The sequence below is a fragment of the Neolamprologus multifasciatus genome, chromosome 12 (genome assembly GCF_963576455.1).
Source record: "Neolamprologus multifasciatus chromosome 12, fNeoMul1.2, whole genome shotgun sequence".
Taxonomy (NCBI): Eukaryota; Metazoa; Chordata; class Actinopteri; order Cichliformes; family Cichlidae; genus Neolamprologus; species Neolamprologus multifasciatus.
In genome coordinates, this window is record NC_140450.1 from 9,167,519 (window position 1) to 9,194,919 (window position 27,401).

General features: G+C 38.3%; 1 protein-coding gene across 1 annotated transcript; it reads right to left on the minus strand.

Annotated features, from left to right (window-relative positions):
• Window positions 1-652: 652 nt before the first annotated feature.
• On the minus strand, window positions 653-27,401 carry jak2b (Janus kinase 2b). The gene is made up of 24 exons (XM_085178960.1): window positions 26,879-27,401; window positions 23,637-23,873; window positions 23,020-23,143; window positions 22,795-22,912; window positions 20,057-20,202; window positions 18,829-19,120; window positions 18,166-18,285; window positions 17,845-18,002; window positions 15,692-15,803; window positions 15,150-15,336; window positions 12,329-12,453; window positions 11,989-12,120; window positions 11,161-11,248; window positions 9,752-9,879; window positions 9,395-9,533; window positions 9,046-9,197; window positions 8,754-8,904; window positions 8,092-8,228; window positions 7,778-7,967; window positions 7,416-7,540; window positions 7,140-7,312; window positions 6,905-7,022; window positions 3,179-3,292; window positions 653-1,472 (listed from the first exon to the last, which is right to left on the minus strand). The coding sequence occupies exons 2-24, from the start codon at window positions 23,866-23,868 to the stop codon at window positions 1,365-1,367; spliced, it is 3,369 nt and encodes a 1,122-aa protein (XP_085035086.1). The 5' UTR covers window positions 23,869-23,873; window positions 26,879-27,401; the 3' UTR covers window positions 653-1,364.

Here is a 27,401-nt window from a genome sequence, read left to right on the forward strand (position 1 = left end):
TTAAAAAAACAAAACAAAAACAATCACTATTTGACTCCAAAGAAGTTGATATTTCTGAATTTTTGACCTATTCTCTTTTTGCTGGTGTCACAAAATCAGAACAAAGTACTGTATGAGTATCCAAAAGTTGATTCTGTTCATCTGGACGTAGCGTTTTCTGGGAGAAACGTTTCGTCACTCATCCAAGTGACTTCTTCAGTCTCAGCTGACTGCAGGTTTCCCCGTTGCCAAAGTGGGTTAAAACGTCTTGATGCATTCTCAATCATCCAGGAAAATAAATCTCCAAAAGTTGATTCTGTTCATCTGGACGTAGCGTTTTCTGGGAGAAACGTTTCGTCACTCATCCAAGTGACTTCTTCGGTCTCCGCTGAGACGTCTTCAGTCTCAGCTGACTGCAGGGGAACCTGCAGTCAGCTGAGACTGAAGAAGAATCCCAGAATCAGCTTTATATGACTTTCTTACCTGGGCTATTGAGTGTGCATCAAGACAAAGACACTGGTGTAAATGTTTGTGAATCTTCAGTCATTTATTTTTTGCTTTTGCTTGGAAGGTTCTCATTTGTCACTATCTAATAACTGGCCCTATTAACAGCACAATACTTTATGCTGAAAAATGGCGTTAAAAGGAACTGAACACAAAAAAAAAATCTGCATAACATATACACAGTTGAATTATACCGTTTAATTTTCACACAACCTCTTACATTGCAAACAAAACAATTCTTAAAATAATTTTTGCACATACTTCATTTACAATAACATGGCAGTTCAAATATAGTATTTAGTTTAATTTTACAAAATTATAAAATTTTACTGGACATATATACACAAATATACTGTAGGTATATACAAACATAGATAGAAAAACAGCTTTTGTCTATTTCTCTGGTTGGACAAGGACAAGAAATGGCAAGAGCTAGCCCCGCTAGCTGTTTGTATAGACACAACAGGCACTCACTCACACAAACACACGCTTGCACACAAAGAACTTGTTCGCCACAAGCATCTGTAGCTTTAGGCCTGGCAACAGTCTACTCACAGTCTAACACCTCAAAACTTTTCTGGTACAAATTTGACCAAACAGATTCAGAATTCAGGAACATCACCTTCCACTTTCAAACCGTCCAAGCTCCTCCTTCATTTCCACTGTGCTGTGGGCCAACATGGGGCACCTTGCTTAAAAGGCACTAGTTTATAAGCAGGCTCTTGTTCCAAACCTCAACTCTTCCATTTGCAAGCTGCTCTGCCACATGCTGGGATCCATCAGGGGAAGGACCTCACTTTGGGCTTTGTCCCTTTGCCACAAGTAGGGCAATAACATTAAGAGCATCTCGGGTGAAGAGGAGCAGGGCACTTTGGGTGAATTTAAAACGCTTTACTGTCCCTAAACAGGTCGATGCGCAGGGCCAGCTCCTTGAAAGAAGGGCGCAAACCAGGGTCTTTGTCCCAGCACTCCTCCATGATTTCATGTATCTGAAAAAGAGTAGGACATGAACAATTAACAAATAAACAAACAAACAAAAAAACTACTGGTAGTGATTTGATTCCTGATATGGAAACGGAGTCATAACAATCCTCAGAAGGATTTCTGTTGATTTTCCTGATGACTAACAACAAAACTCTTGAATGTCTAAACTATTCTCAATGGGCAACTTGTTGAAGCTCAAACTGAACTTAGAATGGGGAAAACGATGATTTAAGTGACTGTGAATGTGGCACAGCTGTTGATGCCAGACAGGCTGGGATTGTCACATACCTGCAGAAACCACTGGTAGTCATCAGTGCTTCCCTCAGCCTCCTAGTATGCACATCTATGGGATCAATTTCAAACTCCTATGCTGCTTTTTACTCAAGTTATAACATTCACAGCCACAACCACAGTGTACCCATTAGGGCTGGGCTATATCATACCGTTCACGGTAATACCGGTGTAATTTTGGGCAACGATAGGAAAATGAAATATCGTGATAGAATATGGGTAAAACGCGCATGCGCAGTGCCTGTGTTTACATACACACATGGCGGTGACGCAGAATGAGAAGAGCAAAAGTGGATTGTTGAATGAAACGGATGAACCAGAATTGGTTTGTAAAAATGCTGCAACTTCAGTGGTGTGGAACTGGTTTAGCTTTCGTCCGTCAGATACACAACAAAGCACTATTTTTGGTAGAGCATGCTAGCGGGCCGTCGTTATTACCGTGTTGTTTGGAAAACACGGCACACTTAAAATCAATCCTTTGATTTTTCTGAAAATTGACAGTACCCCTTATAAACCCGTGTGCCTTATGTATGAATTCTGGTTGTGTTTACTGACCTCGAAACTATTTTATGTGGTAGACAGCGCTCAAAAATCTATCAAATGATTTAGTACGACTTTGCTAAGCTACGAAGCCGCACCGCTTGATGGATTGTCGGAGCATTACGGATATCGTAGGCAGAAGCCTCGCGGAGTGATACGTACTGTGCTTCAACATAATATTACCGTATTGTGTGTGTGTATAACCTCTTTTTAAGTTTTGTGGATATTATAAATGGTTGTGCTGTGGATATGTCGGCCAGTTTCCACTGGAAATGCCTTTTGGTTAAACTGTCAGCAAGGAATTTGCACTGTTACATTTTTATATAACTTTATTGCACATAAAAAACAGCTGCTTGTTTAAGTGAAAATACATTGATGGGATTTTTTGCACTAATAAACTTGTGGAGTTGTAAAGTATTTTGTCTAGAGTCAATTATATCGTCAGTTATATCGTTATCGCAAATTTTCAAATGTATATCGTGCTAAATATTTTTGGTCATATCGCCCTGCTCTAGTACCCATTTTGTAATAGTAGCTCAGAGCATGATAAGACCACGTTACAGAGTTCTAACGATGTCAAACTCATTCCCCTAACATAACTGTGAGTTTACTGTAAGAATTAGGAAGAATTAAGCCAATCATGAAGGCAAAAGGGCATACAACCCAGTACTAGGCAGGGAGTACCTAATAGAGTGGCAGAGAAAAGCATGACTTCAATTTAAAGATACAATTGCTTGATGTGTAACTAAGCAACTACTTGGGAATAAAGCCGTCCAATCAGTTTGTCTATGTTGTGGTCGAAATTTGTTAGGGCTGATAACTTGACAAGAAAAACAAACAACCCCAAAACAAAAGAACAAACAGCAGAGCACGATGATACCTCTGTAGGACATCCCAGGGGTTGAGGCAGCCTGCTGCCTGATTTGAGGAGCTCAATGAGGTGATAGACAATCAGCTGTCCTTGCTTGTCATTCCCCATCATGGCCATGAAAACCTGAGCAGAAGGAGAGGAAAAAACGTTTCAAATAGCTTGACTTTCACCATATGACTTAAGCTAAATAAAACTTAAGCTCTTGAGAAAGCACAAGAATATCCTTACAGATAAAGCAAACTGAAATCTAATCTAAGACAAGGCATGACTGGAACCAGCCTCTCCTTTACAAAATATAAAGTCACTTAGTGAATCAACAAAGTATAACTAAAATATAAAAAATACACTTAAACGTCTAATAATTTTAATGATTAATTTTAATAAAATAATGTCCCCCCCCCCCCCCCCCCCCCCCCCCCCCAAAAAAAAAAAAAGAATCCTATCTCGGGCTCTCTGGAAACAGACGCTCTACCTAGAACGTGCATTTATGTGCACACCTCGACTCAGCGATGCTTCAGGTGAGGGAGGGAGAAACAAAAAGAATGCTGCTGCAAGGCTTTTAACTAAGACACAAAAAAGAGAGCACATTACACCAGTTCATTACACTGGCTCCCAGTACATTTTAGAATTAATTTTAAAATCTTGGTGCTGACTTTTAAAGCTTTGAATTGTGATGCCCCTGCCTACATTTCTGATCTTTTAGAACCCCACGCTCCCTCTCACTGCCTGAGATCATCTAATCAAAGGCTGTTGGTAGTCCCACAAACTCGTTTTAAGACCAGAGGTGATAGATCTTTTAGAGCGGTGCCCCCCAGGTTGTGGAATGCTCTCCCTCCATTATTACATTGCCTTGATTGTATTTATTCTTTTAAAAAGCAGCTTAAGACTCATTTATTTAGATTGGCTTTTAATTAGATTTGTGCTGTGTTTTTGATTATTGATGTATTTTATGTATTTCTGTTCACTTTGTGGTTTTTATCCTGTGAAAGGTGCTATATAAATAAATTGATTTGATTTGAAAAAGAGCCTCTTTTTTCCTGGAGCAGTCAGATAACCTTGCAGTTGTTGTCAGGGTTCAAATGTTATGATTCATTTGTTTTTTTTACAGAGTATGAATCACTGCATGATGTTAAAGGCATGCATTCTCCAAAAGACACATGCTGACAGGTCTGTGAAGACGTATTTGTTCAGTTGGAGGGGGTTCCTTCAAATTTATTTAGCTTTTTTGTGTTTGAAGGGATTTCCTGGCTCACGATGAGCCTTTGGCGATGACTAAATGCTATTGTAAACATGCTCTGTCTTAATAGATTAAAGGAATTAACTGAGTTCACTTTATTTCACTCAAGCTGGATATCAAAATAACCAAGTTTAGACAGTAATATACTCACTCACTAGGCACTATCATAAACAAGCTAACTAGTTAACTCAATAACTGATAAATTAAAACTAACAGCATGTGTTCCAGTTTGTTTTATTTTGTTTGGGGTTTTTTGCTGTATAGGTGGAGAGAAAAAGACCTCTTGATGGGGTTCATTTTTGCATTTATTAAAAAAAAAAAAAAAAAAAAAGTCTTCCAATCTGTTTCAGATTGTTGACGGGGCCACTAAGAGCATACTCTTTCCCCCTTGAACACCTACTAGCAGTACCTCTTATATAGCTTACTAGGGCTTCACTTGGAATATATTGGCATAAAAGAAAACAAACCTCCATGAATGATTATAAATGACTTTTAAACTAAAACTTCATTTAAACACAGATATAAACCTGAAACTCTGGCCTATGCATTTATGAAGGGGATTAAATATGATTGCTCTATTTTTCCAGGCGTATGAAAACTCCTTGAAAACTAATGTTTAGTTTGGTCTAGAGATGGCACGATACCACTTTTTTATGTCCGATACCGATACCGATATCATAAATTTGGATATCTGCCGATATCGATATGAATCCGATATAGTGTGTTTTTTAATCAGTAAAACTGTTTTTTTAATATCTTGCTGCTTTTTGTATAAGTTCATACTCAAGTTAAAAAACAACAACAACACTAAAGCTATTCTGTTATACCTGTATGAAAAAAAAAAAACACACTGCACCCAAAATATTTCATAGATCAGCAACACTGATCAATCTAATAAAGTTAAACCTACCCCATCCTCCCTATTCTGGTATTTTAAAGAGTACTTACCAGAAATATTAAGCAACCTAACTAATAGGGTTGCAAACTCCCAGCAAAAGAAAATAGGGAACCACCCTCTTCCTCATGATGCTTAATCAATGTAATCAACTTTAATTTGAGGCAGGGTGAAAAAAATTCACAGAAATAAATTATTTTTCAAGAATAATTAAATAGATTCAACATCTTTCTTCAACAGAATTGCAGACTGCACAGATGGTACCTTCCCAAAGGAAAAAGTACTACTACTAAAAAGTACTAGGGTATATTAGACTTAACAGTTACTATATACAGTAATGGACTTCTATACATTTTCCATCAGATTAAAACTTTGGGTGTAAGATTCAGATAATTATTAAATAATTAAAAGCTAGATATTTTAAATGAGAATAAGAAAGAAGTGTATGTCTTTGTGCCCCCTTTTGCCTGTTCATGCCCTATCGGCCCCCCTGGCTAAACTTTGCTAGATCCACCCCTGCACAGTTACCAGCCGTCAGCTGCATAGAAAAAGATCCTGGTCTAGAAAGTAATATTAAATAAATTCTAACAACAGCTTATCAAGCTTAATAGTGCTGCTGTTGTTCAGCCGCTGGTTTCCTCTTTCTGGTGAGAAATGGGCCAAAAACAAAGAAGAGAGACGGACTCGCGACAGAAAAGCCGATCAGCTGATCATTAAGCAGTTTCACGATTGAAGTAGCAGCAGGAGAGAGAGAGAAGAGGCAGTTGCTCTATATATCGGTTGTTAAGCTTAACGCGGGAATGCTTTACAAACATTCAGAGATGAACTTACACACTTGCTTTACTTCTCTCTGAGATAACTTCCTCGGAGATGAAATGTTTGCTAGCACGCTACAAATACACACAGCCGCTCTATCACGTGACCACACTGCTCCGGCTCGCCATGTCGCCAAGTTTTGTGAGGTGCTTTTTTGATATTTAATGGATCGGATTACATTTTTTATTTCTCTCCGATATCCGATCCAGTAATTTAGGTCAGTATCGGACCGATACCGATACGTAATATCGGATCGGTCCATCTCTAGTTTGGTCAGGTGTAAAATTAAAAAAAACAAAATACATATTTGATATGTGTGCGTTCTGAACACCATCTTATGTATTGTGTTGTACTTGTTACTTCAAAACAGCAGACTAGCTCATTTCTGTTAGGTCTGAAAGAAAATCTGAATTCACAAAGATTTTGAGGCGATTTCCACACACTCCTTTTTCAACATGAGAACCTGTTTTAACCGATGTTCCTACAAGCTATTAAGTTAACCTGAAGGTTGTGACTCAAGGATTGTCCAGGTGTGAGTCAGGTCACAACACTACTCCACTATTAACTAGAATACAAAAACCACTATGGTGCAATGCCCAAAAGACAAAAGGCAATACTGCCTGCTAAAAATGGAATGTTGATCTGTTTGTTAGATGTCAAGCTGCAATGAGTGCATTTTGGTAATACACACAGAGATGTGCTCTTAAAACTCTAAAGTTACTTTCTTTTTTCTTTCTATACACACATAAAAACTTGAAATGCACTGTATGTATGATGTATTACTTACTGCAGGAGGACTGCAGTTCTTGTCACTGTGGGTGAAGAGCTCATAAAGTACAACTCCAAAGCTCCAGACATCCGACGCCACAGAGAACTTGCTTTCAGTCAAAGACTCAGGGGCATACCTGTGAAGCAGCACACCAGGTCACTCCATTTCTCTGAAGTTAATTTATAAGGCTACACTAAACTAAAAATAGAGAAGAGGATCACAGTTAAATTCTAAAAAACAAACATATTCTGACCAGAATATGGGGCTCTCTCCAGGATCTTTCACCATGTAGTAGTCTTTGTCCTGAGGCAGAACTTTGGTGAGGCCGAAATCCCCGATTTTTACTCTGAGTTCGCTCTCCACTAGGATATTTCGTGTTGCCAAGTCTCTATGGATATACCGCTTACTTGATAGGTACTCCATACCCTATGCAAAGATGTAACAAAAACAAACAATTATATTTTAATAACTAGTTTAAGTGGTCAGAAAAACGAACAAACAAGGGACAAACTGGCCATGTCTGCAGTACCTTGCAGATCTGAGAAGTGTAATGGATGAGCTTCTGATGCTCGATTCGCTCTCGGTTTTTTATGAGGTAATCTCGCAGACTTCCAAAGGGAAGATATTCCATGATGAGACGGAGGTTTCGTCGACCTGAAGGAAGGAAAATTTCCGTAACCGAATTGTAGGAGGACATAATGAAGCCACACTGGGGGGAAGGATACTAAGAAATATGTATGTAGAATTATTTTTTCCATTCCCACATAAGATAAAAAAAAAAAAGTAGAAAATGTTTGTACTATGCATTTAGTTAATGAAAATGTAAAACTACCTGCTTACTTTGTTTCTGTAAGAGAAAAACAAAGCTACAGAGACGTTGATCAAAAGTACCTGCACTGTAGCAAACACCCTTGTACTTGACAATGTTCTCATGCTGAAGAGATTTTAGGATCTCGATCTCCCGCTCAAAGTCTCGCATGTGCTCTGCGGTGCTGTGCTGAAGTTTCTTCACGGCCACAACCTCTCCGGTGTTGTCCTGCAGTGGGTCATATCGACACATCTCCACACTGCCAAAGTTTCCCTTGAACCGAAGAACAAATAATTGAGCCGGCGTTGTTTATTCATAGTTTGATTTTTAATTGTACTGTATCCTTTTTGAATGCACATTTTGTTCAAAAATACCTCAACCTCCACATTTATCATACCTTGCCCAGCTGCTGTAAGAATATGAGGTGTCTCTCTTCAAACTGAGCTGGATCCTGATTGTCAAACCCACTAGATGCCCACGCAGAGCCCACTGTCCTATTTGGAAGGATGTCACTGTCTACGATCAACTCATAGTCTGGGAAGAAAGAAAGGAGAAAACTCTTGTGTCTGGATGGAAATGACATTGGACTTGTCTGGCCTCCCCAGGCATGAATCATAGTTGAGGGATAACGGACACTTGGTTGCTTACACGAATGGATTTAAGCTGTTTGCGAAAATACCTAACCTACTGTGACGTCACCTTTGGTTTGTGAAATCTCTTTTTGTCATCAGGATCATGTAAAAACCAGCTGTGAAGTGGAGGGGTGAGTCTGACAGTGAAGCTGCAGGCAGACCGACCCCAGGGTAAATACTACGGATGACCAAGATTTAAAAAGAGACTTAATTTTTCATTCAATATGACCCACTTCTATGAAACCGGAAGTTTGTTTTATTTTTTGCATCCACAGCTATATCCATCTGGTGACCTTCAGCTAGAATCCAGATTTAAGGCACTTCCACATTATTTATTTTTTTTAATGTTGTGACCCAGAAGATACTACATTCATGTTTCTGGTTATGTTTTTACAACTTCAGTTTAGTTTTTGAGGCGTCTACCAACCTGGTGTGAAGAGGCTGTGGAGGTCACGGATAACGGCACGAAACGTAGGCCTGAATGTGGGCTCATAGTCCATGCAGCTAGAAATCAGATTAGCCAGTTCAGTCCACTTTGGTGCAGGAAGCTGGTGGTGATCCATGTAAAACAGGGTTTTCTGGGACAGAAAATTGGGGATTAATGCCGGTGTGCAGATGCAGATGCAGTGACTTAAAGCAACTCTTCAATTAGCATGCATTTATATGGAAACAATATATATATATGAATATATGTTTTATATGTTGCCACTCAGCTTTACCTTGGAGTTGTCTAGTGTTGCTAAAGGTTTATCGCCACCACTGCAGATTTCCCACAGTGTAGTGCCAAAACTCCACTTGTCAGCAGCCAGACTCAGTTTGGCAGGGTCCTCAATACATTCAGGGGGCACCCAAGGGATCCTCTCAATGAGAACTGATTACAGACAAAAACAATTGACCTTCCACTTTTAGCTCTTCACTTACCAAATATTTGCTGTCTTGTTCTGCAAGCAACTCATTTTAGCTCTGTTTTTGTAACAAAAAAGTAATAAAGCTCACTGCAGTTACATTAATATATTAACTAGCTCTCTACTGTCCCCTGCTGACCTTCGGCACAACGGACAAACTCACTTTCTTTGGGCAGGACAGTGATGCTGATACCAGGATCACTTAGTTTGATGAAAGGTGGGTTCCCAGCCCTCCGATCCTCTTCTCTGATCAGGAGAACATTTTTTGCACACACATTCCCATGAACAAGATGTTTTTCTTCCTACAGGAACAGAAAAGAGAAGATATCACACTTTCTTATTAACAAAACACTTCCTATGTTCTTACATTTATTTTTATAATGTACTTTAGTTTTAAAGTTTCACTTCTTTTTTAAAAAATGTTTTCAGTACTAAACAGCTGTAAGCAACAAAGAAATCTATATTTATCAATATTTTAGCAATGACATGACCTAAAATGAAGCGGCACATATTTTCATACCAGGAAGTTCATGGCCCAGGCCAGCTGCTTTGCCACTTCAAGCTTCCACAGAAGGTTAATCGAGTTCTTGTTTTTCTTCAAGTAGGTGTCCAGTGAGCCGAATTTCACATACTCCTGAACCATGATGTCTGGAAAGAAGTTTTAAAAAAATATAAATACAATGACTTAAAGATGTGGAAATTATGGTTTGTACAGTACAGCGATTTATAGATTTATTACAAAAACCAAATTCAGGAACTGAATGTTTCTAACAGAATCTCAGATGGGCTACAGCTCGGTTTTACATTACAATCAGTTTAGATACATGGTTTTAATATATACCCACTGAGTATATATAAAGAGTGGCTGTCACTTATCAGTCAGTGTGTCCTCGTCTTAAAGCCTCGATCTTTTTTCCAGTCGTCATCTTAACATAACAAGTAAACAGATCTGGTTTAAAAACTCAGCGACATTGCAGTCATACGGCAGCGGCTTGTTAACATTTTCTAAACAACCATCATTTAGAAAATGACCATCATGCTGTACTCAAAAACAGCTGGCGATTGACACCATAAAGCCACTGGTCAAGTGTTTATTGATGTCATAGCTTATGAAAGCCACGAGGGTAGCTTTCCTTTAGGCCAAAGTCCAACCAGGTCCAAATGTACTCCCCACCTCCACAACCATTTTCACTTAAAACCTCCACAGTGGACTTCTGGCTGTAAATAAACACGTTGACTCTTGAAGATTTACACAACCAACAAAACCTTAGTTTACATTGAAATATTTACTGATTTCTTAGCTCAGCAAAAACTGGGTCTTGGCGTTAAAAAGTTCTGTATTAGTATTACTAAATGGTAAATGGCCTGTATTTGTATAGCGCTTTACTAGTCCCTAAAGACCCCAAAGCGCTTTACACATTCAGTCATCCACACACACAGTCACACACTGGTGATGGCAAGCTACATTGTAGCCACAGCCACCCTGGGGCGCACTGACAGAGGCGAGGCTGCCGGACACTGGCGCCACCGGGCCCTCTGACTACCACCAGTAGGCAATGGGTGAAGTGTCTTGCCCAAGGACACAACGACCGGGACTGTCCAAGCTGGGGCTCGAACTGGCAACCTTCTGATTACTCCCAACTCTTGAGCCACGATCGCCTATTACTAGTACTACTAATCAGTACTTGGTTGTAAGTACTAATTAGTATTAACGTTAAAGTCGAGCGACAAGATCATGTGTAAGATGTGGGAATTTTGGCGACTCACCCCGTTGCATATGGATTTCTGGGACTACCTTTCTCAAGGATGTATGAACAGCCAAGTTCAGCCGGTCAAGATTGTGGTAAAGCATGGTGCATAGTTGGCACATTAGGCTTAATGACATGGCTCAAATTGTTTGCCAAATAAATAGGTACTGAGACAACTTACTCTCTTCTCCACAGACACAAACGCCGTAGTTTAGAATAAGGTGTACGTGAGACAACTGGCTCATCATGCTGGCGGCTTCAAAGAATGACTGCAGGACAAGAAAAAAAAGAAAATATATATTTGTTTTCTGATGGAAAAAATACCCCCAAACAAAACTATATTACGTCAGTGTTTTAGCTATATTTGTCTGACAAAACCTAAGATCAGCTCCAATATTACTCCAAGAATACCTCCTATTCTAAGGCTGTGCAATGAATAATCAAATTAAATTTAGGGCTTCCAATGATTATGAAACCAGGATGATTGAGATAAAATTCATTTTTGCGGATCCTGTTATGCAATGGTGATCTTGTTTTATCTTGTTTTTTTGTCTTTCCTTTACAATGATGCACTTCTGCCCCTTTCTAAAAAACAAACCCAAAACCAGAAAAAAAAACAAAACAACCCAAGTGACTCAAGGCAACAAAATAAAAAAAATTAAAAATAGATACCCTCCCCAGCAAACAGTCACAAAAATAGAGCCAAATGATGCTTTTATAAGGCAGGAAAAGCTTATGAAAAGAAGTCACATGGCTCCCGCTTGAAATTTCCACTGTTAAAGAATTCATTCAAATATGCCAGTAAAGGGACTCAAGAGCGGTGGTGTAAAGTTCCAGTGTTTTGGCTGATGATCTAAAGCACACCACAAAATGAATTCAACTAACTACCAGTACTAGTCAAAGCCTTTGTTATGCCCCCCGACGTAAATATAATAGAAAATCTGGGCAATCACACAAATTTAAAAAAATCAACGCCTCTGTAAGCAAAACATGCACAAAAGCCACAGACCTCAGAGAAGTTCCTGTGGACCTGGTCCAGCACTTTCATGACTACTTCCGTTTGGTGCTCTCCATAGTCTCTCAGCTCCTTTCGAACCCCTTTAAATATCTTCGTAAAGGTCCCTTGACCGAGACTCTCCATCTAAGAGAAAGATCATCATTGTATAAAAACTCATAACACCAGCACATTTAACTTATCGGTGAAAATATGGAGGGTATCCTATAAAGGTATAGCAATTCAAAACTATAACATAATAATGCTGAACATTAGAAACATTCATGTAAAGAATGACTGGATAAATGAGGGCATACAGACATATTAAAGCTCTGAACATGTAAACTAAGCTTACAAATTCCAGATCTTCTTTCCTGATCTTGTGAAACACCATTTGACTGATGTTGTGTCGATGTAGTGATGGGGACAGTGGCACTTCTGAACCTTTGTTGCTCCTGCACACGAGGAGGCACGACTTTTCTGTTATTGAAAAGAAAAGAAAACAATCTTACTTTCAAGTTTTACTCGTTTGCACAGCCTCTACCTTAACCTCTTAAGCCCCAAGGGGGTTTCTGAGCTTCCTGCTCGAAAATATAATGCCCAAATTTAATTGATTATTTCTCTGCAATTACAAACTCTGTCCTTACAATCTTGGTATCAAAATAAAGCTAACACTTGGGAAATTTCATCAGAGGTGTAAATACTGAAGCAGATATTACTGTGTCAAAGTTACTGAGACTGGAACACAGAAAAAGTAAGTAGATTTTATCCTTGCCTAATTATTTTTTTTAATAATTATTTTTAGCATATAACCCTTTGAAAAATATGCCTCAGATCACATTTGGTTCCAGAAATTCAGTAATCAACATATAGACATCATCTGTGCAAAGACTCATGTTTCTAAAGTGAAACAGTGAAAAATTACAGCCCTGTCAATACATGAATATCCAGACGTTGTACAAAAATGTCCAATTTTGGCACACAATTGGACACCATGCCAGTTGATTTTTTTTAGGTATTAAAGAGCAGAAATTAATAAATTTTATTAACAGGCCTAAAATCCTTTTTTTTAAATATATTTTTGAAGAATTAACCACACATTTACATGGTAATGGCCCTTTTCTGCAGCGCGCATAGAGCGTTTGATTGGCCTCTGGCCCTTTAAACTCCGAGGGGCTGTAACTTTGGTTTCTTTTGGTCAATTTGCATGATTGACACGTCTTTTTAATCGTTTGAGCCAATAGATTCATAGTAACGATGCCACGTTCACGTCACTTCAACCAATCAGACGTTGTGATGCCAAAACCCACGTGGGCCCAAATTTACTGCATGTGGCGTCTGTCCAGTCACGTGTCTGTAGGTGGGTCTGAAATGGAGGTTGTTGACGGAAAACTGCTCTGATGCGGCTAGGTAGGCATGGTAACTACTGTTAGTCACGTGGCTACCGGCTACCGGCGAAAATACCGGAGGAAATCGGGACGGTAAGCCAATTTCTGTCTTAGCGCATTTGCGCCGCTGTGTGTTATTGTGGTCTTCTTTTGCGGCTCATTCAGTGAATTTTGGTCTGATCGTGGTGAAACTTGGTGTGTGGAGTCAGTGATAGCCCTGGAAGCTAACCAGCCCATCTTTAGCCGGTTACACGAAGTCTGAAGAATTTCTGGTTTGGTTTTGTTTGTTTAGCGGACTTCTGCGCATTTACGTAACTGCTCGTTTAATCACGGCTTGTTTTCGGTGTGTTTGGTGATTGTAGAAATAGTTTATATGACATTTTAGCTGAGATTCAGAGGTTTCTGTGGATACCACACATGTCTGGACTTATATTTCTCAACCCGCGTTATAACCGATTAAAAGTGATCTCCTCCTTTTTGCCCCCGGTACCGGGGGCGTGGGGCTTAAGTGGTTAACCAAATCTCACAGTTTCTCCATTAACATTATCTAATAATAATATCTTAATCAGCCTTAAGAAATATAGATTCCCTTCCCTTATTCAAGTCACAACTCAAAACCTACTTGTTTAAACTGGTTTACTCGCTTTAATACAGATTTTACTTGGTGTCAAATCATGTTTGTTTGTTTTTTTTATATTTTGTTTGTGGTTGTATTTTGCTTTTTTTTGTATTTTAATTTATTAGAATCTATTTTAATCTACTGTTTTATTGACGTCTTTTTCTCTTTGTAAGGTGACCTTGGGTTTTAGAAAGGCACCCTCAAATAAAATGTATTTGAGGGTGCATCATATTATTAAGAAACTATTTACTAAGTATCCTGCAATAAAATGTAACAATCCAACTGAGAGAGAAGCACGGGAACTGATGACAAAGACTCGAGAAGTTCCAGGTTATGTGTTTCTTCATCAGTTTCTGGGAAAAAGACTTGTGGTAGAATTATGAAAGCAGACAAAGACCGAGGCACCTTTGAGTCATCCTGCCTGGTAGTTTGTGTTTTGTGCATTTTTCTTCTATAGTATTAGTGATTGACTAATCTATAAGATTAGCCAATCATAAGATTGCTAGAAAATCAAATTTAGTACGAATACACAATATAGTGTACGCTACTGACGTGTAACACAGACGAGCCAAAGATTGTTTTCTTTACATACTTTTTTTATGTATACATTTTAAGTATACATACTTAAAATGAGTATAACACTTGAATGTTTCTTTTGAATCCTTTGTCTTAACTACCTTGTAACAAGCCAATATAATGTCTTGATTCATGCTCAACCGGCCAGCAAAATAAATCCCAGAACGTTGATTCTGTTCATCTGAAAGTTGCATCTTAAGTGGGAGAAACACTCCACCAAGTCACAAAATAGAATCTACTAATGACAAACTATACAGTTTCACACACACTACCAAGGCTAGTTGTGTACTGAATTGAAAAAAACAAAACAAAACAAATGTCATCAATGACCACAGGCACCAACCTGACCATCCCTGCCCGATACATTTGTTAAATTTATTTAAATTTCCATTGGTTAGAAAGAACTAGTGTGTTAACTTATAAACAAATGCGAAGAGATAGAGTCATTATGCTGTCAGGATACAGTACATTTTCCATTCATCACAATTTGTGGAGTTTACAGACTGCACAAAATCCTTCTGATGCAATATCTACCATCTGTGCTCTAATAACATGCACCTAAATTGGACAAATCCAGATTCTGTTAGTTTTACCTTTGGATTTAGGAGGGCAGCACTTGCTGAATTGGAAAATGATGCTGTCTGAGCGCACTGTTTCCTTCTGGTAGCAGCTGAGCAGTTCTTGCAGACTGCTGAAGTTTCTTTTGGTTCCACTGAGGTTGAACTCTCCACTTGCAGACCTGGTGATCTGGCAGTGCTTGTGTTCTATAGCATCATACACCTGGCAAACGCAAAGAGGACACCAAATTAACTATTTTAATGATGAATTTAATGTAAACTGAGAATCCTTTAATCATGAAAGACATCACAATAATACAATACAATACCAGAAAGAATTAGTAGGTATTAATAAACACATACTGGTGCATTTCAACAACAAATGTGATAACATGACAAAAGTTAATCTAAAAGATAAACATAGAATGTATGAAAGTTACTTACCTAGAAACTAAAAATCTAGCCAGCCAACTTGCCAGACCAAACCCACTCATGGACTCTTATGTCACATTTGGGCAATACACACAAACAAACAAACAAAAAAATGAAATGAAAGACCACAACTGAGTGTCACCTACCTCAACGGGGAAAGTCAAAAAGTATTTGTTGAAATCTTTCGGGCTACATCTCAAAATGTACAGTCCCCGTTTGTTTCCAGACTTCTGAAGCCAGTTAACTGCAAACTCCATTCTACAAGAAAAACAACAAAATAAAATTGATGGAGGAAAATGCAGTATTACCAGTTAGAAAGCCTTTATTGACATTATATTTGGGATACAATACAAGTGGGATATATATAAACACCAACTGCCAAAGGGATCTGTCTACATTTTGGCCACATTACTAAACATTAAATAGGAACACAATAGTATAAACATTTTAAATACCCATATTTATTTATGAGTCTAAAACACCAAAGTGTTTGTTTTAGTTTAACCTAAAACAAACACACTTCCAATAAAAGCATAATGCAGGCTCAAATTGCAGAAATAATCATATTTAAACATCTAGGCATTATCTCACACTCTTTTACACACGCAAATATACAGCTATTACCATTTGCTCTTAAACTGACAATTTAGCATCAGCCAAAAACCTGCGGTGTCAGAAAATTTAAAAAAAGATGACAAAAATATCAATATTCATGAAATTATCCATCCATCTGTTATAGTCAAACACACATTCACACACATACTTGTTTGCCTCCGTCTTTCTCACTAACAGCATAATGTAAATCTAGACTGGGAAACAGCTTTGCTAATGTGCAAGTGTTTAACTTACACATGCTCAGTGTTGCATATGCTCTGAGTTTAATGACCGACTCTGAAACATTGTAGTCTGGTGAAAGTGGTAATGTTTAAAGATTATACATGTAAAGAATTTTCTGAAAACACACTTGTTGAGCTGAGAGGAGCAGTTTTGGTAGAAACAAAGAATAATATATAGGTTTGTCTTTTTGTTTTAGAGACTGGCTGTTCTGTCAGTCTGATTTAAAAAAATAAACTGACAAGGACAGTTCCCCATAAGATGATATTAAGTGGTTTTACTTCTTTGATCACCCATATCTACAAAATACAGTACTGTGCAAAAATCTTGCAGCCACCCCTTATTTCTGAATATTGTGTTTCTAAGGAGCCAGACTTTCTTGTACATTTTGAAAATGGTCTCCAAGATTCTGAAAGTGTTTCAAATATTTCTTTGAACATTGGCTGGTTTTTCACTCATTGACAGTGTTGTCTTTGTATCTAACAATTTCAGAGGAATGTTTTTTTTTGTTTGTTAGGCCACTTAACACTGACCTATGAATCACTCAAACATAAAGGCCAGTAACACAAGGGTAAACCACTATTCTGCTCACACATAGGACAACTCAGAAAATAACCACTTTTTAATTTAATCATTAGGCACTTTCTTTTGAGCAGCCTGTGGTGTGCAGTGTATCATTAAAATTTTTGAAGAACTTCAAAACTTTGTTTTCAAGAATTTTGAGGTCTTACAGCTAGAGATGGACTGATCGGATATTGGAGAAAAATAAAAAATGTAATCCGATCCATTAAATATCAAAAAAGCACCTCACAAAACTTGCGACATGACGTAACTCGGCTCATAACCGTAGCACGTCGGAGCAGTGTGCTCACATGATAGAGCGGCTGTGTGTATTTGTAGCCTTGAGATGGAAGCCACTGACATCAAGACAAGAAAGCTTGTTACTATTCATGGAAGGTTTCATGCATGGAGCGAAGGTGGCCGAGGACCAGTGAGTGTCAGAACCACAATCAAGCATGAAATAGCAACTAGAAGATGGCTACAACTGCTCACATGCTTAGTGAATACCTCAGGCAGCAGAAACCCAAGCAAGAACAGAAAACATCATGGAAGGAGAGAACCCTACACAGCATGTATCACCGCCAGATGGAAGTGGAAGCTGATATCTACTAATGGATGGACAAAGCTGACTGAAAGACTACATAAAAGGCACTAGATCTCTGTCCAGAAGAGCGCGATCCTAGGAACAACAAAGACACTGCACAGGACCTTCAAGCTCCAAGGCTTCTAGTACAGGACCCAAGCTTGAAGGATAAAGACCGCCCACAAGGCGAGTGGGAAATTTTATTCACCTATATAAATTAATAAAACGTCAAATACATCATGGGTTACATCATTCAAGCTGGATTTTTTTAAGGTGGAAGTTCTTACACATGTCGATGTTACAATATAATATTTTACATACGTGATTGGACCGTGGCAATGAGAAGATATGGCCTCAACCAGCCTAGGGGGAGACACTTCTTTACAAAGGTAATGATGTGCATCTGTGGTCAGTCGATAGTAGCCATCAACGAGGGACACAAAAGAGAGGGCTTCAAGCAGGCTGGGGAATTCCAGTTCCTAAAATATCAAGAAAAATGTAACAGGCCACATCCGTTGATTTGTGTCACACAAACCAACAAAGAAATGTGAATTTATCTGTATATTAAAAGGCATCAGTAGACACTTAGGTGATGGCTGTGGTGAGAGTCTACAAATAAATAGATTTATAAGATGAAATTACCAGATTCTTGCCATCTTGCTTGTTAATGGTAACCACCCGACTCTCTGCAGTGCCGTCTTTGTTGGCCTGTTTGATGCTGATGTTGGTGACATCAGGGAAATCACACAAGGTCTGTAGCTCCTGGCAAAACAGTGTAACATAGGAACTTAAAAGAAACAATTACTACAATAACAATTCAATGCTGCATTAAGGCCCTTTTACAAAGAAAGCAGCATGTGCTGCACTGACTGATACCTAGGTGGAGTGAAAGGTCCAAAAATTGCTGCAGTCTGAATGTATGCCCACTCTACACGGAATAGATGCACATGGTTCCTGTGATTTCAAAACATGCCTTTCTTATACAAAAGAAAGCTTTCGCACTATATCTACCACAATACTGCTCTCCTTCTGAGGTCTTTATGCACGTAGTTGTGTCATAAAGCTTGTTGAACTCAAGTTTTAGTTTATTGTGTGGTCAAAATTAGCACAGCTATAGGCTTCGTTTCTATCAGTCGCGCAAAAGGTGGTGGTGGTGGTGGTGGTGGTGGTGGGGGGGGGGGGTTGATAGTTTAATGGATCTAAACACTTGTTTGTTACGACAAGGACTATCAAAAGGTGTTCCAGTGAAACGTCAGTTTCTTTATCTTCCAAAATACACACTAACACAGTACTCATTGTACCAACCTGTTCCGAGTCCTTACTCAACTCCCGACACCACTGTATGCCAGTATCTGCTGCCACCAGGATGATGCGCTGGACGCCTGATGGCTCCTTGACCTGGAAGGTCTCTGTATAGAAGGACTTCTCCAGAGACTCCATGCTGATGAGGTACTTAAGCTTAAGGTCACGAACTGTAGTCCGACACTGGCTGAACTGCTGGATGAAGCGCTTGAAGCGGAAGCGGATGCGTTTACGTGTCAAGAAGTTGCAGTCCTGGATCTGAGCTCGCATGTCCTTTGGCAAGAAGGACTTGTAGCTAAAAGAGATTCAGTAAATTCTTATGTCAGCGTGATATGCCAAGTATCATGAATCCTTTAAATGTCTCACAAAAAAAAGCTCTGCACTTCCACATATTTTGTACAAAATTATAAAATAAAAGATAGCAACACAAATTTAAAGAGTTCTTCTTTGATGTTTCAAGTTCAAATACACTAAATGGACAAAGGTTTTGGCCAACACCACATAATATTATGACCACCTGCCTAATATTGTGCTGGCCCCCCTTTTCCTGGCAAAATAGCCCTGACTCTTTGAGGTATGGACTTGCGCACATGCTCATTTTTGAAGCTTCTGTCAGCGGAAAGGAGTCAGCATGGACGTCCTGACTGGTCTGAAGCTACTGAGTGGTAACTTTTGTTGGATTGGACTTGCTCCCCACGCTCATTAATGAGTCTTGGCCTGTCGCTGGTTCATCACTGTTTCTTCCTTGGACCATTTTTTTGATAAGATACTGACCACTGCAGACTGGGGACACCCCACAGTAGCCGCAGTTGTGGAGATACTGACCCAGTCGTATAACTATCACAATTTAGCCCTTGTCAAGCTTTCTCAATCAGAAATCACAACAACTCAGTCACAATGTGGCTGACAACATAAAGCTATAGAGTAAGGTCAGTGAGTGCTGAGGTGCTGTAAAAGTCACAGATGCTCTGCTGACTTCATAAATGCAGAGTTCCAAACCTCAGCAAAAACTCTGCGCCAGGAGGTTTATGGTATGGACTTTCATAGCTGAGTAGCTCCTGTATGTTTAAGTCTATAGGTGCCTCAGTAATTATGTTCACCTGGTGCAAATTTGCCAAATTTCTTTCACAGCTGTTTTTGTTAAGGCAAGTCAGCATTATTGATGCACAACATGAGTGAAATCAATTAGTAGCAGTGAAACAGATAAAACCCATAAAAGCACTCTAAGTACCTTATAGAGTGATATATATCAAGAGGCGACAGCTGCTTTTCTTTGGCTGATCTTGTCATGTCAAGTACAGCCAAACCAAGGCACTCTTCTTGTGTCTCATGGGAGCTGGAAAACTTCACCAAGCCATTCAGATAGTCATTCCTCCACTGCGATGAGAGAAAAATACCAATCATTGTTAGTTGTATCTGATCGAGCTAACGTTCAGGTGAGTGTACTGCTGTCTGTCCATATTTTCAAGTCTACCGTAACTCTACTTAAGTAATTTCTGTATACCATAAACTGTTTACGGCAATATTTTTTCATCGTTTTGATGGTCACTGTAGTGGCTATATTAATTTCTTAAAGTTCTCTCTCTCTCTCTCTTATATTTAATATAACCACACTATGAACAGACAAGTGCCTGTTTTCTTAACGACGGTAAAACATCGCGTGTCTGCTTGTTTATTTTCTACATAAACCTTTCACAATAAAGCTCAAGATCCTGTTGAGACTTTTCAAAATAAACTGAATCACGTGAAAGAGTATGCAGATTATTTACAGATGAAAAGCAAAAAAGAGCCGTCAGGTGCTAAAAAATAAAGCTTAGACTCAAACGTTAGAACAGGCTTTTCCCCGCAGCACGCCGTGTAATAAATACTCACAAAGAATGTATCGTTTCATGCATCGGTTAAAACACTCGACTCCAGGTACATGACGCCCAGCTGGAAACAATTCATGCAAGTGTAGCTGCCCGAGATTCACAGAATTCACAGAAAATGTTACATTTTTGTGATTTATATCGTTATCGGATGCTAGATGTCTTATATCGGGATATGAGATTTTGGTCATATCGCACAGCCCTAAGCAAGTGTGACAGTTTTTAATTAAACCAACAATCTCAGGATATGCTCCTATCAAAGCACACAAAAGACTGATATTTAAAATGGGTATGGACCATACAATCACAACCAGGCTTACAAACAATTGCCTCAATTTTTGTAAGCTCAGTTATGGTGTTAATCTAAAGCAGGCAGTGCTATCAGTGTTCAGTAATGTGCAACAATAAATTTAAAATTAATTCAAATTTATATTTTTATTGATCACAGCCTCATGTCAAGGTTCTTCCTCCCATTCTCTTTGCCTTGTTTTTTTTTTCCTATGTACAAATATTTCTCTGTCACCTTCTGACCCTAACAGTTTACAGAAAGGTTAGGTACACCATAGGTTGCTTGCAGTGACTGAATCAAACACTGATTATGCAGGGTGGCTCTTTATCACAACTGACCAATGAATGAGCTTCCCGTGAGGCCCTCTGGCATCATATTTGCAGCTCTTGTTTTGACTGTAATAAGAAGCCAGTGTGAACACTAAACAAGAACAAAACTACAAGATAACGTTCAACCCTTTTTTTTAACATATGGCATTGGGCACCAATTACAAGCTATTGTTACTGTGTCTTCAATAACACTGGAAAAATGTTTTTTGTTATTACACCAAACACTGAAAAAAGGGTTTATAAAAATGACAGCAAATTCTAAAATTCAACAATGCCCCCTCATTTTGGTTTTGCCCTTTTACAAATTATCAACTTTCTTGTCAGAAACTCTTGTCAGAAACACAGAATGTAAGCTGACTAGACCACAAAGAGTTTAACATATCCTATAAATGAACGCAAGCATATAGAATAGCTTTAATGGCTGCAAACACACTAACATATTTAAATGACATCTTGGGTGGTGCTTCATCTCTCCCTCTTAGGGTTTTGCCGGGCCACCACGACAGACCTCCGCCACCATAATTCCACATAATCCTAAATTCATGCAGAGTTTAACTTCAGCCACATTGCAGGCTTAAACTGTAACCATTCACCTACCCTGGAAATATTTCTATTACATTGTGGTCACTATACATTAATACATTAAAATATTTTTTTTTAATTGTTTTAACTGGCTGTACAGTTTTGAGGACTCTTCTGATAAAGTTTACTGCACTTGTCACTTTCTTTCCTAAATAGATATTTTTAATTGGTGTAATGTTAAAAAAAATTAACTGTATATAACACAATTTCATTCTAAACAAGCAAAACAAATGCAAGTATCCAATGCAGAGTAATATTTAAATATTTGTCCAATTAAACATCAGCCAACACCACAGCAGTTAACACAATAAACCTGTGAATTTTCAGCAAAAACATACAGTAGCGGGTACTGGTTTTGTTATTGATCCTTACTGGTACCCTAACTGTACCTTTCAATAGGAGGATTTTTCTTTGTTACTGACTTAATTAATAGGCCTTAAATGCCAGTTACATTTCTGGACAGTGACAGAAGAGAAATATCTGTGGAATGCAAGTAAGGAACTTGCTTTCACGTTAGGTTTCATAGATGCAGAGGTGTAAATTGCTGTATACAAATGCTAACACTACAGTCACATCTCTCTCTTTCGTGTGAGGGAGATAACGTGATACACTGAAGTTGCCAGATCAGAGAGAATAGAATAAAATATACCAGTATCTTAGTTTCTTATTCATATCTTTATATGTATCCCTGAGTAATGAGGAAAAAAATTTTTTAAACATGTGACCTAACTCATAATCTACCAAACTCATAGTTCTGCACTTCAAGGATAAAAGCTGCTATTTTTTAACACTTTCTCTACATTTCTGGTAATAAATGCTGCTCTTGAATATTTTTGTTAAATTAACCTACATATAAACAATCAACTTCTAACCTATTTGGGGTTTAGGTGAGAGCATTTACCTGAAAGAAGAGGTACGACATTACAAAGTCATCAATGACGGGGCTTTCTGACCCTTTTGTGACTCCGTATCGATAAGCCCTGGATGCCCCACCACTATACCAACCAGGGAAGTAGTACCTGTGGAAACAGGTTAGAAAGAAAATGTAGAGAGTCATTAAGACGTTTTCATTTTAAATCTCAAAAAGACACAAGAGAAATTGCAGAGGCAAAATAAGGTATGCTACCGTATTCTGAAAAACACATCTTCAGATGCAGTCTCATCAAGCTGGAAGATGTGGTTGGGTGAAAACCACAAGTGATCCTGCTCTCGGAAAAGACCAAAAAGGCTGCAATAAAGTGGTGATATACCTACAGTGACGAAAGAATGAGAGGGCACATTATGTTCTGTAAGCTTGGATTATATTCAATTAGGTAACTAACAACAAATGAATGCTTTATTTAGAGGGAGCTCTGAGGACTATGCCTCAGGATACATAGAGTAGAAAGTGAAATAGGTCAATAAGATTGTCTAAAATGTAATTTGTGTTTGTTTTATCATCAGATGCACAATGTGCAGGTGAGTGTAGTCCCACTCTGCAAAGCCATACTGTTGATGAATTTTACCTCTTAAAAAGAAAAAGAACAGTACAAAGCTAAGCAACTTTATTTTTTCTTATCATTAAAGACAGTAAAGGCAAAGTTTAAACACAGCATGGAGATGAGCAAACAAACTACCAATTTTTCTGTTATTAGGTTTTACTGTGGCCTCTTGATAACCTTATCTTGGGATCTATGCTCCAAGTTACAGAAAAAAACATGAATGGGGGTTCTTTATGGAGACTTGCACAGCGTGAGTACTCACTGCATGCCTTTGCCGCATCTATGCACAGCTCTTCAGCTACATAGTCCCCAGGTGGGTAGCTTAGAAAGCTGCCGTCGGCCACTCCCTGGTTGGTGTGATATAAATGAAGCCTTAGAACAACAGCAGCTGGTCTTGTGTCTGCAGATTCCCGATGGGCAGTCCCATTTTGGTGCGCCACTGGACATGTGTCTGTCACAGTGTCCATGGCTGGCAGGGAGGCCATCAACAGCATACAACCTTCAGTAATAATAAAAATAATAATATTAGTAAAGTTGATTAGTATAGAACCCATCAAAACCAGCATTACAAAATGTTTCCCAGAAACATAAAAAAAAGATATATATAAAAGATGCATATAAAAACCATTTAACCATAAATTAAAACTGACCAAGCAAACACAAGTGTACGTAAAAGAATGACTAGGATAGTGTGATTCCATTGTAATGAATAACTTAAAATTGACATAAAAATCTAGATATTAAAAGAATAAAATGAAAAAAAAAGTCTGTTAACATTTGACAGAAAATAAGGTTGGAGAGGATAGTTGGATCAGTGGATTTTACTGGGAGAAAGAGCTGTCTGTCATCAGCATGGTAGCAAAACTAAATGCTATTTGACTAATGTGACCTACAGGTAGCACAACAAAAAAACAAACCCAGTACAGACCTCTGAGGGACTTCATATTTAAGAAAGGAGAACTACCAATGAAACCAATGTTGTTGTTGTTGTTTTTAAATTGGTCAGATATGATGTAAACCAACAACTGAGCTTTCCCAGACATACCAACCCAGTGGCGCAGGAAAATTTTATAGTCTACTGTAACAAATGATGCACACAAGTAGCACAAAAGGAGAACACTGACCAGTATCAGCAGTTTTTAAAATATTACTTGATAATCTAATAAAGACAGTATTGCGATATCTGTGACGCTGACTAAAACCTGAAAAATTTCAAAGATATTCTGAAATAATGTTTCACGGTGTAAACAGTCTTCAACAATTTTGCTATAAAAGGTAACCTTGAGATTTGACTACAACAATTAAAGACCGAAGGATTGAGTCAAGATTTTTTTTTTTTTAAATAAGTGGTTGCACACAGGTCAGGAAAAAAAAAAAGACTACTGTTAATTACTGAAAGCAACCAAATTACAGTGAAGGTGAATTATATCAACAGAGCTTGAGAAGTGCTTCAGTTGTGAGAACCTAAAGCTTATTCACAGTGATTGGCATAAACTATGATAAAATGTTATGGCTGATGTAGGGGACATCATTATAAGAATCAGGAGATACTATTTTTGGATTTTATGTCATTATTTTTATCACTAAACAACATTTTTCACTAAACATGGTAATCTTACTAAAACCTAAAGGCTTAAAAAGACAGTCACACAAAGGAGGTCAAAGTCAGGAATCGGGAGGAATACCAATGGTGGCTGGAAGCACTGATGAAAACTTTTGTCCTGTTTTCTCGTTAAACGAGCATAAGCATACTGACACGACCTCTTTTGGCTCTTTGCTTGGAAAAAAAGATATCAGACAGAATCAGAATCAGTTTAATGCGACATGTCAGCATACAGAATGATACAGAGTTCTTCTTTTTCGTCTCCTTATTTTAAAGCACTCTGTGATAAATTCAATATTCTGATTAGGGTACATGGAATGAACTTTTACATAAACTGTTATCAAACGTGTTGCATAAAGCTGAAGTACAGAGGAACCATTGTCAGGGCAGAAAGATTATGAAAGCTGTATATCTAATTCAACAAATGGCTGCCTTTACACGTAAAGTCATTTTTTGGTCAATTACTTACACTTAAATAGTAAAGACTATAGATATTAAAGCTCTAAAATGATTACAATTTGCACTTTGCCACAACAAAGCAGCATAAGGAAATCGTCTTTCAAACAGCTGCTAATCCGCAAACCCCTACTGCTCTTGCCCTAATCAAATTGAGAGCTGAATTATGAGTGTTATGGTACTTCTTACAAAATTAAAACCTACTATAAATAGCTTCTGATTGTGGGTTAAATAGGATATATAAATAGGCCATTAACACAGTCCTGTGCTTATTTTATTGGACAACGAAAACACTAAACATCTTCAATTTAAAATAAAATTTGTTACTAAACGTCTAACAGCAAAGAAATGACAGAAATTAGCTCTGCTCAAGTGACTAGTGCTATAACAAAATAAGTGGAACTATGCTGGAGTATAAATAACTCCCTTTCCTTTGTCGTCACTTTTTTGACATCACTGAATCAAAGCGGATGCAATTAAACTGAACAACAGGGAAAAAAACAGCAGAAGTAACTCTTAAGTTCAGGTTCATATTGCTGAAATTGTGGACAGTACTTTATACACAAATTCTGTTTAACTTTTTCTTGTGGAAGAATTTATAGATTCTTATTTGTTTTGACATTGATTCTGTAATTTTCATTATTGTTGACACTAAAAAAAATGCTTAAGAGCAACTGGAAAACAAGGCTGACTACAGTTAGACCTACCTACTAACGATTTATTTCAGAAAACATCAAGAAAAAAAAAGCAATACATGCTCGTTAAAGTTTCATTTACAGAAACTGCAACAGCTAACCGAAAACAAAAGCTCAAATTAAAAGGAACTAGAAAAAGTGAAAGCGCAGCATTTTTCTGCATAAATTAATTTTTTCCCCACTTACATGTTTAATTTAAAACTACACTGGTTTGTAAGCAAAAGAAAAATACTTTGAATACAGTTTGATACTTCCCAGAGAGAAAGAGGAAACCCATGACATTAGCTTTAATAAATTCTGATGTGCAAATACACTGAGCAAAAGGGGGTTTGGCTACATATACCATCTCCTATAATTTAAGACAAGGTTCTGCAATAATTGTTTCCTCAAGACTCCTAAATGTCTCTAACTTTTATTAGGATTACATGATACTACAGAATTTCTGGACGCGTAGTACATTAACCCAAATGTGACAGGTAGCAAAGTCACAAATCGATAGTGCGACTGGGCATATCCAGTGATATTTTATAAACTTGGCTTCAGAACAAAGTCACCAAGGCCATGATCTTGCGTGCTACCGTTAGCTATAGCTTCATTAGTTTAATTAAGCTGGCGCTAACAGCCAAGACACGCACCCATATTAGCTTAGATATCATGTAAATAAAGTATATAAATGCATTTAGCAACTCCAGTATTTAAAGTGAACCGTACAACCATGTCTATGAACAATTTACGAGTGTAAACACTTACTTTGGTTGAGGGGCCAGACGTGCAGCTAGGTAGCTTTCTCCTAGTTACCTAGGCCAGCAGTGCAGCCAGGATGGGAAAGCTTCTGCCAGACACTTCTGCTTCGGTTTTTGTAAGACCGGTTCTTGATAGCTGTCCGAATAAATAATAATTCATTTATGGCCTAAAGCCACTTGGAAATATTGTTTTTTCCATGTCGCACTCGGCTGGCTAACTCGCCACATAAGCTAGGCTACCTCTGGTCAGCCCAGCGCTACTCATATCACTCCGGAGGAACTTCAGTCGTTATCTTCACAATCTTCTAACTTCAGCCAGTGCTAACTCAAACAACGTCGCGCGTGCGTACGACTTGCCCGACAGCACGAAATTCATTTAAAGACCGTCATCTCTTTGTACGAGAACATTTGACGAGGGCTACATTATTGACATTAACCAGTGAACGACTGACAAGGTTGCTAGCCACTTTCCCAACCGTAGCTACAGCGAAACCAAAGCTCAGGGCGAGTCAACAAGCCAGCCTTTCCCA

What these genes read in the sequence shown, in the direction of transcription:
- jak2b (XM_085178960.1), bottom strand. Translation starts at nt 23,868, where the DNA reads ATGCTGTTGATGGCCTCCCTGCCAGCCATGGACACTGTGACAGACACA. An exon ending in GATGTGTTTTTCAGAATACG is followed by an intron (nt 22,913 to 23,019) that starts GTAGCATACCTT and finishes CTGTTTCCACAG; the next exon opens with GTACTACTTCCCTGGTTGGT. An exon ending in AGCAAGATGGCAAGAATCTG is followed by an intron (nt 18,003 to 18,165) that starts GTAATTTCATCT and finishes TTGATATTTTAG; the next exon opens with GAACTGGAATTCCCCAGCCT.